This window comes from Heterodontus francisci, chromosome 6 (assembly GCF_036365525.1).
Source record: "Heterodontus francisci isolate sHetFra1 chromosome 6, sHetFra1.hap1, whole genome shotgun sequence".
Lineage (NCBI taxonomy): Eukaryota > Metazoa > Chordata > Chondrichthyes > Heterodontiformes > Heterodontidae > Heterodontus > Heterodontus francisci.
Window position 1 is genome coordinate 24,853,018 of NC_090376.1, and position 13,901 is coordinate 24,866,918.

The window sequence follows — 13,901 nt, forward strand, 5'->3', positions numbered from 1 at the left end:
TCACCTGTCACTGCAACGTTGCTTCTTGGTTAACCACGTCAAAAGGGAAGATATAACTGTAGAATTGCTTCAAAGCCTCTGTCCCTGTTATATGTATTGTAGTGTCCATAACGATAGTGATCTTTTAAAATTGCCTTTCTGGGTGAGAAAGCTCCATAGAGCGGATGATTTTTTTTTTGCGTTCAGTTTATTGTCCCAGCAGTGAATCAATAGAAGTTTAATTTGGAATGACTTAAGATGCAATAGAAAATTTGCTGAATTAATTTCTGTAAAGTCAAAGTGATTGTTTTATTAGTGATCAAGGTTATAGATCTGTGCTGAAACATTTGGTAGGGAGTGCAAGTGATTTTTGTGTATTTGGTATTTGCTGCCCATGCATCCCAATTGAATCTAGTCCATTCCCCTATGCAATTTAATGATTAATATTGAAATATACATTGTTCAATTCTATTCTAGAGGTCTTCAGCCCTCATGTACTCTCAAGAGCAACTTTTAACAATCAGGAAGTTGCCCAGAGTTGGCCAGATTACAGTTCTGCTCCATCAACATCTATTTGGGATACATCAACTGATGCTCGCAATACCTGGCCAACTAGCACTGTTTCCCCAACTCATTCAACTTCAGTAAGTAATGCTGTGCAAGAAATGGCAATAAATGTCAGTTCATTTAACATCTGTACAAGAGAATGCATAGTGGGTGTAAGTTCAAGTTGATTCCACAAGTAAGCAATAATTAGTTGCTAGACCGAGGGGAAAGGAAGTTGTGAAGACTTTCATCAAAAAGTAGACATTTGCTTTCTGTACTGTATGTAAAAATGGCTGGTACAATTTTTGCAATTTTCTGAGGGGAATTACTATTTTACAAACATTTTGCATTCCCCCAATCCTTCCCATGCCCAGTAGTTTCCAGCAGCATGGAATGTGCTGTGGGAGATATAAAATCATTTCACAAATAAGCTTAATCAACAAGTAAAGGGGAATGATTTGAGGGTAATGTCAGAAGAGCAGGAAAAAAAAGTATATTGATCACTTTCTGCTGAGTATTGAATCTGAGATTGTTGTAGAAACTTGACGGGAATGATTTGCATGAGTTCTGTGCCTCCCCTTATCAACTAATCTGCCACTGCCAGATATCCATGTTGCGATGGTCACAGCTATCAAATACTGCCTTTGTTGTTTTACTTGGAATGCATGCCGTGTCTGAAGATGAAGTATGTTGTGAGAATGCTGGATAATAAATAGCATGTCATCTGCAGGGTGCATCAATTTTTTATTTCATAGTATGGCTTTTGTTGTGCATTAAAGTTTCCTTGCTCATGTAGCCAGTGCTGGAAAATTGCCGTCTGCATCTTTTAATAATAACATGAACTTGCAACTTTTTCTCTTCGCTTTAGTCCATCCTTTTGGGTAACTCCGCCAGCAGCCTTTGGTCCACCACTCCTTTCAGCAATCCGATTTGGTCCACTAGTCGAGACAACAGCCTGCCCTTCGCTCCAGCGAGCAACAACTCTATGGCAAGTGTCGATCTTATAGGAGAAAACGCAACGCCTGGCCTAATAGAAGACCTTGGCCGAATGTTTGATCCTTGGAAGAATCTTGACAATATTTGGAGACCCACTCCTGGAAGGCGAAGCTCTGATCCCTGGTCGAATAATTCTAATTTTCCTCATGAGAAGTAATCTACAGGTGTCCACAGCTGTGGATGATGCACAGAACCTGACTACAAACACAGTATGACACTGCTTAAAGCGTGAAATATTGATCAAGCTGAGCCTGTAGTGCAGAAACCCTTCATTCAAGTTTCTTTGCACAACTCCAGCAGCCACTTAATTGGAGTCGCACAAAGAAATTTGTGAGCGAATGTTCCTGGTATAGGAATCCAGTTCTCAGCCATAACTAATCACTATTTTCGCTTCTTGCCACACGATTATGATTCATATCTGCGATAAACAGTTCCTCAATCCTGACTGTAATTATGGTTTGTATGAGATTTCTGTTGCAGTTGTAACAGAGGCTTTGTTCGTTATGTATTCAAGTTTAAAAAAGAAAATCACTGAAGTATTTGGTCATCATCCGATGTTCAGTGAAAAAATCTTCAATTTATTTTCAGTTTGGAGAATAAAAGGGAAGGAGACATAAGAATTTTATGCGCATCCCTTTGTATTACATCATATAAAGCATTGTGATGTGTTTTTAAGATAATGGAGAAAGGTTTCTCTCCCAGTATTAAGTTCAAGTTCCTCTGTTTTTGTGAGAAAAGGAATTAATGGAACCCTTTGTTTTTAAAATGCAAAGTGGACGTTTTAGAAATGGGAATGTGTTGGTAAACAATAGGTTATAATTATGTATCCAGCATTTTGGCTTTCATTTGTATTTAAAAGGGCAACAAAAATCATCAAGATTATGACAGAGCATATTGAGGAAGAAAGCTGTAATTACAGTTTCTTTGGTTTTCCTTTTCTGTCATCATAATGTGCTTCACAATGTGTGCTGATCGCTGTTTACTCTGGCTGAAGCACGCAGACCCAAAGTTTATGGAGGCAACGAGATCCCCCTTTGTGTTCTTTGATTGAAACACGATTCTCTGGGTTGTACTTTTTGAGATAAATAAAGTTTTTCAGAAACTGAACTTTGTTCCACATTAATTTATTTAAAAATGAATAGGACTGCTGAATTAATTGTTAAGTTGTGAGCTGTGGCTCAGTTGGTAGCACCCTTGCCTCTAAATCACAAGGTTTCGAGTTCAAGTCCCACTCCAGGCTTGAGTGCAAAAATCAAGGCTGACACTCCAGTGCAGTACAGAGGGAGTGCTGCACTGTTGGAGCTATTGTCTTTTTAATGAGACATTATACTAAGGCCCCATCTACCTGATCGGTTGACTATAAAAGATCCTCTGGCACTATTTTGAAGAGAAGAGACATTATCCCCAATGTCCTGGCCAATATTTATTCCTCAATCAACATTACAAAAAAGATTATCTGGTCACTATCGCATTGCTATTTGTGGGATCTTGCTATGCACAAATTGGCTGCCACGTTTCCTGCATTGCAACTGTGACTACACTTCAAATGTACTTCATTGGCTGTAAAGCAGTTTGAGACGTCCAGTGGTCATGAGAGGTGCTACATAAATGCAAGCCTGTCTATCTTTAACAGCCTAATTAGCATATTGCAAGCTTTTAACGCCACCTCATGGTGAAATGGTAGAACTAAACTTTTAAATAGCACTTTTCACTCATCCGTTCATCCTCCACATACATCCTCCCAGTACTGTCTTCCAAATGGGAAAATCGCAGGGCATGACCTTTAGTTTTTAAGAACCACCACTTCATGTATCATTCCACAATTCTTGAACCTTTTTCAGTCTACTGTACATATGGTTTTATTTTATAATTCCTCTTTTCTCCCTACCTCCCACCACCTCCAAAGTTTTGTCCACTGTTAACAGTAGTGTTATGGTGCTTCACATTCTTACTGATTTTTAAGATTTTCTTTTTTGTGGCTTTAGTCTCTTCATGGTACGTGTGCTGTTTTCTTTAACTTTGTCTGCCAAATGCATATCCTGTAGTATTCTTGCTCCACCTTGGTCGGTCTGACCCATGCCAATGGATTCTAACATTACCAACACTGTCACCTTCCAGAAGTGTGCAGTTTGTTTCAGACTCTTGAAAGGAAAGGTTTATTGTGAACAGGTGAAAATATTGGAAATGATCTCTGAATGAAATATCATTTACTTTTTGAAGCCTTTGGGTTCTGGCCATTCTCTGGAATTACTTTGTCACCATTCCTGAATCCCTGGAAATGAGTCCCTTTGGTGAATCTGCCTCCACCAATTTACATCATGCGTCTTTGTGAATTAGTATTAAAGGGAAACCAGTGGATGTAGTATATTTGGATTTCCAAAAGACATTTGATAAGATGCAAGGGTTCATGGAGTTGGGGGTAATAGCATGGATAGAGGATTGGTTAAAAGACAGGAAGCAGCAAGTAGGGATAAATGGGACATTTTTGAGTTGGCAGGCTTTGACCAGTGGAATGCCGCAATCAATTCTGGGGCTTCAGCAATTTACAATCTACATTGAGGAGTTGGCCAAAGAGATTGAGAGTAATGTATCTAAGTTTGCTGATGATGCAAAGCTAGATGGGAATGTAAGCTGTGAGGAAGGTACAGAGGCTGCAGAGAGGTATAAACTGGCGAAGTGAGTATGCAACAAAATGGCAGATGGAGTATAATGTGGAAAAGTGAGGTTATTCACTTTGGGAGTAACAATAGAAAAGCAGAGGGCATGAAACTTGTAAATGTTCAGAGAGACAGATTTGGGTGCACTCTGACAAGTGAGATAAAGTTAGCATGCAGATACGGCAAGCATTTGGGAAGGCAAATGGCATGTTGGCCTTTATTGCAAAGAACAAAGAAAATTACAGCACAGGAACAGGCCCTTCGGCCCTCCAAGCCTGCGCCGATCCAGATCCTCTATCTAAACATGACGCCTATTTTCTAAGGGTCTGTATCTCTTTACTTCCTGCCCATTCATGTATCTGTCTAGATACATCTTAAAAGACGCTATCGTGCCCGCGTCTACCACCTCCGCAGGCAACGCGTTCCAGGCACCCACCACCCTCTGCGTAAAGAACTTTCCACGCATATCCCCCCTAAACTTTTCCCCTCTCACTTTGAACTCGTGACTCCTAGTAATTGAATCCCCCACTCTGGGGGGAAAAAGCTTCTTGCTATCCAACCTGTCTATACCTCTCATGATTTTGTACACCTCAATCAGGTCCCCCCTCAACCTCCGTCTTTCTAATGAAAATAATCCTAATCTACTCAATCTCTCTTCATAGCTAGCGCCCTCCATACCAGGCAACATCCTGGTGAATCTCCTCTGCACCCTCTCCAAAGCATCTACATCCTTTTGGTAATGTGGCGACCAGAACTGCACGCAGTATTCCAAATGTGGCCGAACCAAAGTCCTATACAACTGTAACATGACCTGCCAACTCTTGTACTCAATACCCCGTCCGATGAAGGAAAGCATGCCGTATGCCTTCTTGACCACTCTATTGAACTGCGTTGCCACCTTCAGGGAACAATGGACCTGAACACCCAAATCTCTCTGTACATCAATTTTCCCCAGGACTTTTCCATTTACTGTATACTTCACTCTTGAATTGGATCTTCCAAAATGCATCACCTCGCATTTGCCCTGATTGAACTCCATCTGCCATTTCTCTGCCCAACTCTCCAGTCTATCTATATTCTGCTGTATTCTCTGACAGTCCCCTTCACTATCTGCTACTCCACCAATCTTAGTGTCGTCTGCAAACTTGCTAATCAGACCACCTATACTTTCCTCCAAATCATTTATGTATATCACAAACAACAGTGGTCCCAGCACGGATCCCTGTGGAACACCACTGGTCACACGTCTCCATTTTTGAGAAACTCCCTTCCACTGCTACTCTCTGTCTCCTGTTGCCCAGCCAGTTTTTTATCCATCTAGCTAGTACACCTTGGACCCCATGCGCCTTCACTTTCTCCATCAGCCGACCATGGGGAACCTTATCAAACGCCTTACTGAAGTCCATGTATATGACATCTGCAGCCCTTCCCTCATCAATCAACTTTGTCACTTCCTCAAAGAATTCTATTAAGTTGGTAAGACATGACCTTCCCTGCACAAAACCATGTTGCCTATCACTGATGAGCCCATTTTCTTCCAAATGGGAATAGATCCTATCCCTCAGTAACTTCTCCAGCAGCTTCCCTACCACTGACGTCAGGCTCACCGGTCTATAATTTCCTGGATTATTCCTGCTACCCTTCTTAAACAAGGGGACAACATTAGCAATTCTCCAGTCCTCTGGGACCTCACCCGTGTTTAAGGATGCTGCAAAGATATCTGTTAAGGCCCCAACTATTTCTTCTCTCGCTTCCCACGGTAACCTGGGATAGATCCCATCCGGACCTGGGGACTTGTCCACCTTAATGCCTTTTAGAATACCCAACACTTCCTCCCTCCTTATGCCGACTTGACCTAGAGTAATCAAACATCTGTTCCTAACCTCAACATCCTTCATGTCCCTCTCCTCGGTGAATACCGATGCAAAGTACTCGTTTCGAATCTCGCCCATTTTCTCTGACTCCACGCATAACTTTCCTCCTTTGTCCTTGAGTGGGCCAATCCTTTCTCTAGTTACCCTCTTGCTCCTTATATATGAATAAAAGGCTTTGGGATTTTCCTTAACCCTGTTTGCTAAAGATATTTCATGATCCCTTTTAGCCCTCTTAATTCCTCGTTTCAGATTGCTCCTACATTCCCGATATTCTTTCAAAGCTTCGTCTTTCTTCAGCCTCCTAGACCTTATGCTTCCTTTTTCCTCTTAGCTAGTCTCACAATTTCACCTGTCATCCATGGTTCCCTAATCTTGCCATTTCTATCCCTCATTTTCCCAGGAACATATCTCCTGCACGCTAATCAACCTCTCTTTAAAAGCCTCCCACATATCACATGTGGATTTACCTTCAAACAGCTGCTCCCAATCTACATTCCCAAGTTCCTGCCGAATTTTGGTATCGTTGGCCTTCCCCCAATTTAGCACTCTTCCTTTAGGACCACTCTCGTCTTTGTCCATGAGTATTTTAAAGCTTACGGAATTGTGATCACTATTCCCAAAGTAGTCCCCTACTGAAACTTCAACCACCTGGCCGGGCTCATTCCCCAACACCAGGTCCAGTATGGCCCCTTCCCGAGTTGGACTATTTACATACTGCTCTAGAAAACCCTCCTGGATGCTCCTTACAAATTCTGCTCCATCTAGACCTCTAACACTAAGTGAATCCCAGTCAATGTTGGGAAAATTAAAATCTCCTATCACCACCACCCTGTTGCTCCTACATCTTTCCATAATCTGTTTACATATTTGTACCTCTATCTCACGCTCGCTGTTGGGAGGCCTGTAGTACAGCCCCAACATTGTTACCGCACCCTTCCTATTTCTGAGTTCTGCCCATATTGCCTCACTGCTCGAGTCCTCCATAGTGCCCTCCTTCAGCACAGCTGTGATATCCTCTTTGACCAGTAATGCAACTCCTCCACCCCTTTTACCTCCCTCTCTATCCCGCCTGAAGCATCGATATCCTGGGATATTTAGTTGCCAATCATGCCCTTTTCTCAACCAAGTCTCAGTAATAGCAATAACTTCATACTCCCAGGTACTAATCCAAGCCCTAAGTTCATCTGCCTTACCTACTACACTTCTTGCATTAAAACAAATGCACCTCAGACCACCACTCCCTTTGCGTTCTTCATCTGCTCCCTGCCTACTCTTTCCCTTAGTCACGCTGACTTCATTATCTAGTTCCTTACAGGCTTTCGTTACTACCTCCTTACTGTCCACTGACGACCTCATTTGGTTCCCATCCCCCTGCCACATTAGTTTAAACCCTCCCCAACAGCGTTAGCAAAAGCACCCTCAAGGACATTGGTTCCAGTCCGGCCCAGGTGTAGACCGTCCAATTTGTAATAGTCCCACCTCCCCCAGAACAGGTCCCAATGTCCCAAAAATCTGAACCCCTCCTTCCTGCACCATCTCTGAAGCCGCGCATTCATCCTGACTATTCTTTCATTTCTACTGACTGTCACGTGGCACTTGTACTGAGATTACTACTTCTGAGGTCCTACTTTTTAACTTGGCTCCTAACTCCCTAAATTCTGCTTGTAGGACCTCATCCTGTTTTTTACCTATATCATTGGTGCCTATGTGCACAATGACAATTGGCTGTTCACCCTCCCCCTTCAGAATGTTCTGCAGCCGATCTGAGACATCCCTGACCCGTGCACCTGGGAGGCAACATACCATTCGGGAGTCTCGTTTTCGACCACAGAACCGCCTATCTACTCCCCTTACAATCGAATCCCCGATGACGAGAGCCCTTGCACTCTTTTTCCTGCCCTTCCGAGCAGCAGAGCCAGCCACGGTGCCATGAACCTGGCTACTGCTGCCTTCCCCTGGTGAGCCATCTCCCTGAACAGTATCCAAAATGGTATACTTGTTTTGGAGGGAGATGACCACAGGGGATACCTGCGCTGCCTTCCTGCTCTTTCTCTGCCTTTTGGTCACCCATTCCCTTTCTCCCTCAGCAATCCTAATCTGCGTTGTGACCAATTCGCTAAACGTGCTATCCACGACCTCCTCAGCATCGTGCATGCTCCAAAGTGAGTCCATCCGCAGCTCCAGAGTGGTCATGCGGTCTAACAAGAGCTGCAGCTGGACACTTCCTGCACGTGAAGGAGTCAGGGACATCAGCCGTGTCCCTGAGCTCCCAAATTGAGCAAGAGGAGCATGACACGGGTCTGAGATCTCCTGCCATTTTTAATCTTAAGCTTAACTTAGATAAATGAAAAAGGAACGAAAAGTTTTTACCAATCACACGATTAAAAAAAAAAAGAAATAGAAAAAGCCTTACCTTATCTACACCACCGAGTCCTTTTTTCTTGTTAGAGGAGGAGGGCGGGTGGGAGACACTACCCGTGTAGTGTCTCGGGTTCAGAAACTGCCCAAATATAGAGTTTTACTTACCCAGCAGCCCCCTGGTCTCCGCCGAAAACAAAAGGAAATTAAGTTTACTTTGAAACTGACCTTCCCAGCTGATCACTCGCTCGCACTCTCTGCTCCCGAATAAGCTGCTGCAATGAAAGGCAAGTTATTTTTAAACGGCCCAAATATATAAGGAATTGAAGTACAAGAATAAAGGAAGTCTTGCTACAATTGTTCAGGGCTTTGGTGAGATCACACCTGGAGTACTGCGTGCAGTTTTGGTCTCCATACTTAAGGAAGGATAAACTTGCATTGGAGGTGGTACGGTGAAAGTTCACTAAATTAGTTCCTGGGATGACAGGGTTGTCCTATAATAGGCTGAGTAAATTGGGTCTATACTTTGAAGTTTAGAAGAATGAAAGGTGATCTCATGAAATGTACAAGATGATGAAGGGGCTTAACAGGGTAGACACTGAGAGGTTATTCCCCTGACTGGGGAATCTAGAATGCAGGGTCTCAGGATAAGGGGCCAATCATTTGGGGCTGAGATGAGAAATTTCTTCACTGAGGGTTATGAATCTTTAAAATTCTCTACCACTTAAGGTTGTGGATGCTCCATCTGTTCAATATATTTAAGGCTAAGATACAGTTTTTTGGTGTCAGGGAATCGAGGAATATGGGGAGCGGGCAGAAAAGTGGACTTGAGGCTGAGGTCTACTCCTGGCTCCTATTTCTTAGATTCTTAACCTCGATAGTATCTGGCACTATGTGGACAAGAAAAGCCCAGCTGGTCCATTGAGACTTTCCATACTGTCATGGTGCAATTTTAGCACAATGTGACCCCCATACCCCAATGCAGACCAACCACACAATCTCCTAGGAGAGACCAAAAAAAAAGTCAATTTAGGGAGGAAACAAATCTAGAATATTCCTTTCCAGTTCCCAAAGGCAGTCTTAAGTTCCAGCAGACCACAGTGACCAGAGCGATGTCCCCAGCTACCTTATGCACACTGTGATGACAGTCATTAGGTTAGGAATTCATCCTCTTCCCTTTTTTGAATATTTGTAGCAAATCCACGCTAACTTATTCTAAAAGTTGACAACTCTGAAAACTTGCCCTTGGTGCAAGATGAACTTGATATTGGACATCTTTCCCAATGTGGTCAGTGTCTGTTGATCGTGCACAGAGGATGCCTTTGACTGCATCCCAGAGTTCTTGCAGGAATGTCATCTGCTTTTATCTCCATACTGGTCTTCAGGTTTGGCCTTGTAGTATTGATTGCTCATCCAGTTTGTGGTCTGGATGCCATGGTGATTAACAAATTCATCTTGGAGCATAATGGCTGCAATTGATTTGACTTTCTTGAGGAAAGGCTGCTGGTTTGGCAGACCTTTGGGAAAACACTTTCCCAAAATGCATTTGCTCACCAAGTGCATTTTAAAAATTAAAAATAGCAAAGTTTGTGATAGAAGTTTGTACAAGATGGCGGTTAAGTCAGAGTACTGTGTGCAGTTTTAGGCGATCTGTTACAGAAAAGTTATGAAAACCATTGTATTTATTTATATTGTATTTATATTGTGCCTTTAACATTAAACATCCCAAGGCACTTCACAGGATCGTTATGAAGCAAAATTTGACGTTGTGCCAAGTGAGATATTAGGCAGGTGACCAAAAGCTTGGTCAAAGACTTGTGTTTTTAGTGTCTTAAAGGAGAAAAGAGAAGTTTAGAGAGAGAATTCCAGAGCTTAGTGCCTTCGCAGCTGAAGGCACGGCCACCAATGATGGAGCAATTAAAAATGGGGTGTTCGAGATCAAAATTAGTGGAATGCAGATACTGGGAGGATTGTGGAAACGGCGGAGATCATATTGATAGGGAGGGGTGAGGCCATGGATTTGAAAACTAGAAAGAGAATTTTAAAATCAGTGTTTAACCAGGAGCCAATTCAGGTCAGCAAATACAGGGGTGATGCGTGAACAGGACACAATGCGAGTAAGGATGCAGGGAGCAACAGTTTTGGCCAACTTCAAGTCTAGAGGTAGCAACGGTATAAATGAGGGTTTCAGCAGCAAATGAGCTAAGGTATTGGAGGAGGATGGTGTGGACAACTGTGTCAAAGGCTAGAGGCAGGTGGAGAAGTAGGAGGGATAGTCTGCCTTTGCCCAGTCACATCTGCCATCGTTTTGTGTCTGACAGCCGTTATAGTACTGTGGTGGAGCAGAAACCTACCTTAAGGGATTTGCACTTAGGCTCGGATTTGAGAGGCAATCTTCCCCAGAGATCTCTCTCATGTTCAAGGACTTTGGAAAGGAAAGGGAGGTTGGAGATGGGGCGGTAGTTTGCAAGGACGGTGGGGTCAAGGTTAATTTTTTTGAGGGGTGATGACGGAAGATTTAAAGGAGAGGGGGACAATATCGAGAGAGCGAATTGGTCAGAATATTGGCTAACATGGGGACCAGGAGGGGAAATTGGGTGATTAGCATTTTTGTGGGAATAGGGTCAAGAGAGCAGGAGGTGGGTCTCATATAGACAAAATGAGCTAGGAAAGGGCATGAGGGGAGATATAGAGAAGGATGTGAGTTCAGAGCTAGGGCTAGTCAAGGGGGATCTTTAGAAGAAGGTTGTCCCAATAGATAAGTGGAAGGGAGGGATGTTGCAGAGGCAGCTGAACGGATGGTCTCGAAGTGACAAAGTCCACGAGTTTCTCGCATTTATTGGTGAAGTTGAGGATAGCGGCGACAGGAAAGAGGGATTTGAGAAGACTGCTTGTAGTCGAGAAGAGAAGCTGAAGTTATGTTTGCATTCCAGGATGATCCCGGAATAGTGAGCAAATTTGGCAGATGAGCAGGATTCAATAGTGTTTAATGTTGTCCAGTGTTTAATGTTAAACCAGTTGTCTGCCATTTCCTTTCAAGTCTGCATCCTTTGGACGTAAGGGAGCAGAGATGACAGCTGTTCCAGGGTGAGAGTAATGATTTTGTTGGGGATTGTGGCATCAAAAGTTGGAGTGTGCACGGTTGAACAAATCAGTAGCTGCAGAAATATTGTGGTGAATGGAGGGCCAAAGGCTAGACAGTTGGGATTTTGAAAGTGCAGGTGTAAGTGAATTTGGAGGGTAGTTTTTTTTCAAGGGGAGGTAGGGTTAGGGCATGGAAGGGGGATGTGAGGAGAGTGATACAAGGAGGTGACTAGAGATGGTCTTATCTGTAATTGATCAGATGGGACTGGCATGATCATGTGAGATGGCAAGGTCGATTGGGTGGCTGTGAATATGGGTTGGTGAGTTTACATGAAGGGAGAGATTTAGGGAGGTTAAGAGGGCAGTGAGCTCAGAGGAGAGATAACATGATGAGATGGAGGTTAAAATCACAAGATGAGAAATCATTTGGTGCTGAGGAAGGAAAGTAGTGAACATATCTAAGAAAATTTATTTTGTACTCGGGAGGATTTTGTATGAGGTGTGAGAGGAGTGGAACAAGGAGCAAAGCTCAAAGGAGGAGAAAGTGCCATAAGAGTATGGGGTCAGGCCAAGGTGTGATATGGTGATAAAGCACATCGCCACCCCGATGGTCTCCAGGGGGGAAAATGGTGGAAGGTACAGCGAGCTGGGGAGGCTTCATTAAGGGGAAAGGTGTCATCACCCCTCAGTCAGGTTTCCGTTAAAGCCGTGCTGTCAATGCAATCATTCACAATATGTTCATGAATGGCAAGGGCCTTGTTTGCAAGTGAACAGACATTCTGGAGGGGGATGCATAAAGAGGCAGTGAGAGCTGATCCACTGGCAGAGTCAACAGGATCAGCAATGAGAGGGGTGAGTTGGATTCATGAGTTTGGCAAGATTATCACCCAGTGGGTGCTCTGGGTAGGAAAGTCGTCAAGAGCATAGGATGGAGCAATTAGGGTTGTTGCTTGTAATGAGTCAGCGCAGAGTGCCTGGATAAGCCCTTTGGAGGATATCAAGAGAGGCACAGAGGGAAGCTGTAGACTTAGCTAATAGGGAGTCAAGCTTGCGGCAGTGGCAAGACAGCAGGAAGGTTGAGGGGTACAGAAGTGTTGGGCTAGGGAATTGGGAGGGTAGAGTATCTGAGTGGAAAAGTGAAAGGTATGCAAGAAGAGTCTAGGAGTAGTAAAGAGAAAATGAAAAGGGAAAAAGTGGAAACAGATCGATGGATTCAGGTTAGAAGTAGCAGCCAAAATATGCATGTGACCATCTTGGAAAGTTCAAGTTCCATGGGCCTAATTACATGAAAATTAGGATACATAAAAACCTGATCGTACATAGGAGATAATAGAAAGGAGTCCAGAGTTAATCAGAGGCCCTGTGGTGGGATAAAAATGACATGGATAGGGTGGAGTTAGTATGGAACATCGATGAACTGTTGTCTGAGTTTGGAGACCGGTGTAGCAAGTGACGTCCAGAAGCTGTTTGAGGGTAGAGTAGTGGAGGCTGCACTGATGGAGGTATTTTTGTGGGAATGAGGATGCAGGAGGTGTACAGTCAGTTGTGGAATCGGAAAGATGGTGAAGGATCAGAAAGATGAAATCCAGAAGCAGCCAAGGTTTGCTGCATTGCAACAATGACTTCTACTTCATTGATTGTAAACTGCTTTGAGAAATCTGGTGGTCGTGAAAAGCACTATATAAATGCAAGTCTTTTTTTGGCCCAGGTAAGTGATTTTCTAGTCAGTAAAAGAGTGACACTGAAAAACTAGTATAACCAGTGGTCAGTCATAGGCTCAGCAGGAGGTTGAAGTCTCTCAATCACAGCAGTGGTGAGGGTAGGGCTGTAAACTGATCAGTTACTTCAAATATTGTAAAAGAGCAGCAGATCAGAGACACAAGTTGGGCCTCACAGTATAACCAGTCTAGTCCAAAGCAGAAATGTGGTCTTGACTACAGAAGTTCTGGAATTTGGAACCAAGTGTGAGAAAAGATCTGGATCTAAATTTTTTTCCAGGTCTTTTCCACAGTTCGCAAAGCAAAGAACAACAGATTATAAACAGACACAGAATCTTATGATTTATTCCAATGTAGTCCAGTGCATAAACATGATCGTGATGTCCAGAGAAGTCCAGGAATTTGAAGCCAGATTTGAGAGAAAAGCCGAGTCCAGGTCTTTCCCAGATCTTTACCAGAGCTCACGAGGTAAGGTCAGGGGATGGACTTTAAACCAACAAACAGAGGCTGTTTAAATTAAATCTGGGGAACTTGAACTGCAGAAGAGAGGATTTAGGGGAGAAAAAGCAATGGAGAGCAGCAGATGATGGATGTGCACTGTGAGGAGTTCTCGACAGAGCTGACTGCCCAGGGGCCGTGCTAAACCTTTTTAAAACGTTAATTCCACTCCTGCTGGCATATTGTGTCCA

At 43.5% G+C, this 13,901-nt stretch overlaps 1 protein-coding gene across 4 annotated transcripts in view; it reads left to right on the forward strand.

The window, feature by feature from the left end:
- tmem131 (transmembrane protein 131) overlaps positions 1-2,628 on the forward strand; it is a 217,679-nt gene extending 215,051 nt beyond the window's left edge. For all 4 annotated transcript variants that reach the window (XM_068033293.1, XM_068033291.1, XM_068033292.1 and 1 more), the window contains 2 exons: positions 457-623; positions 1,394-2,628. In XM_068033293.1, coding sequence (XP_067889394.1) covers positions 457-623; positions 1,394-1,678 — 452 coding nt within the window. In that variant the 3' untranslated portion in view covers positions 1,679-2,628. The remainder of the gene's footprint in view (positions 1-456; positions 624-1,393) is intronic.
- Positions 2,629-13,901: the final 11,273 nt, after the last annotated feature.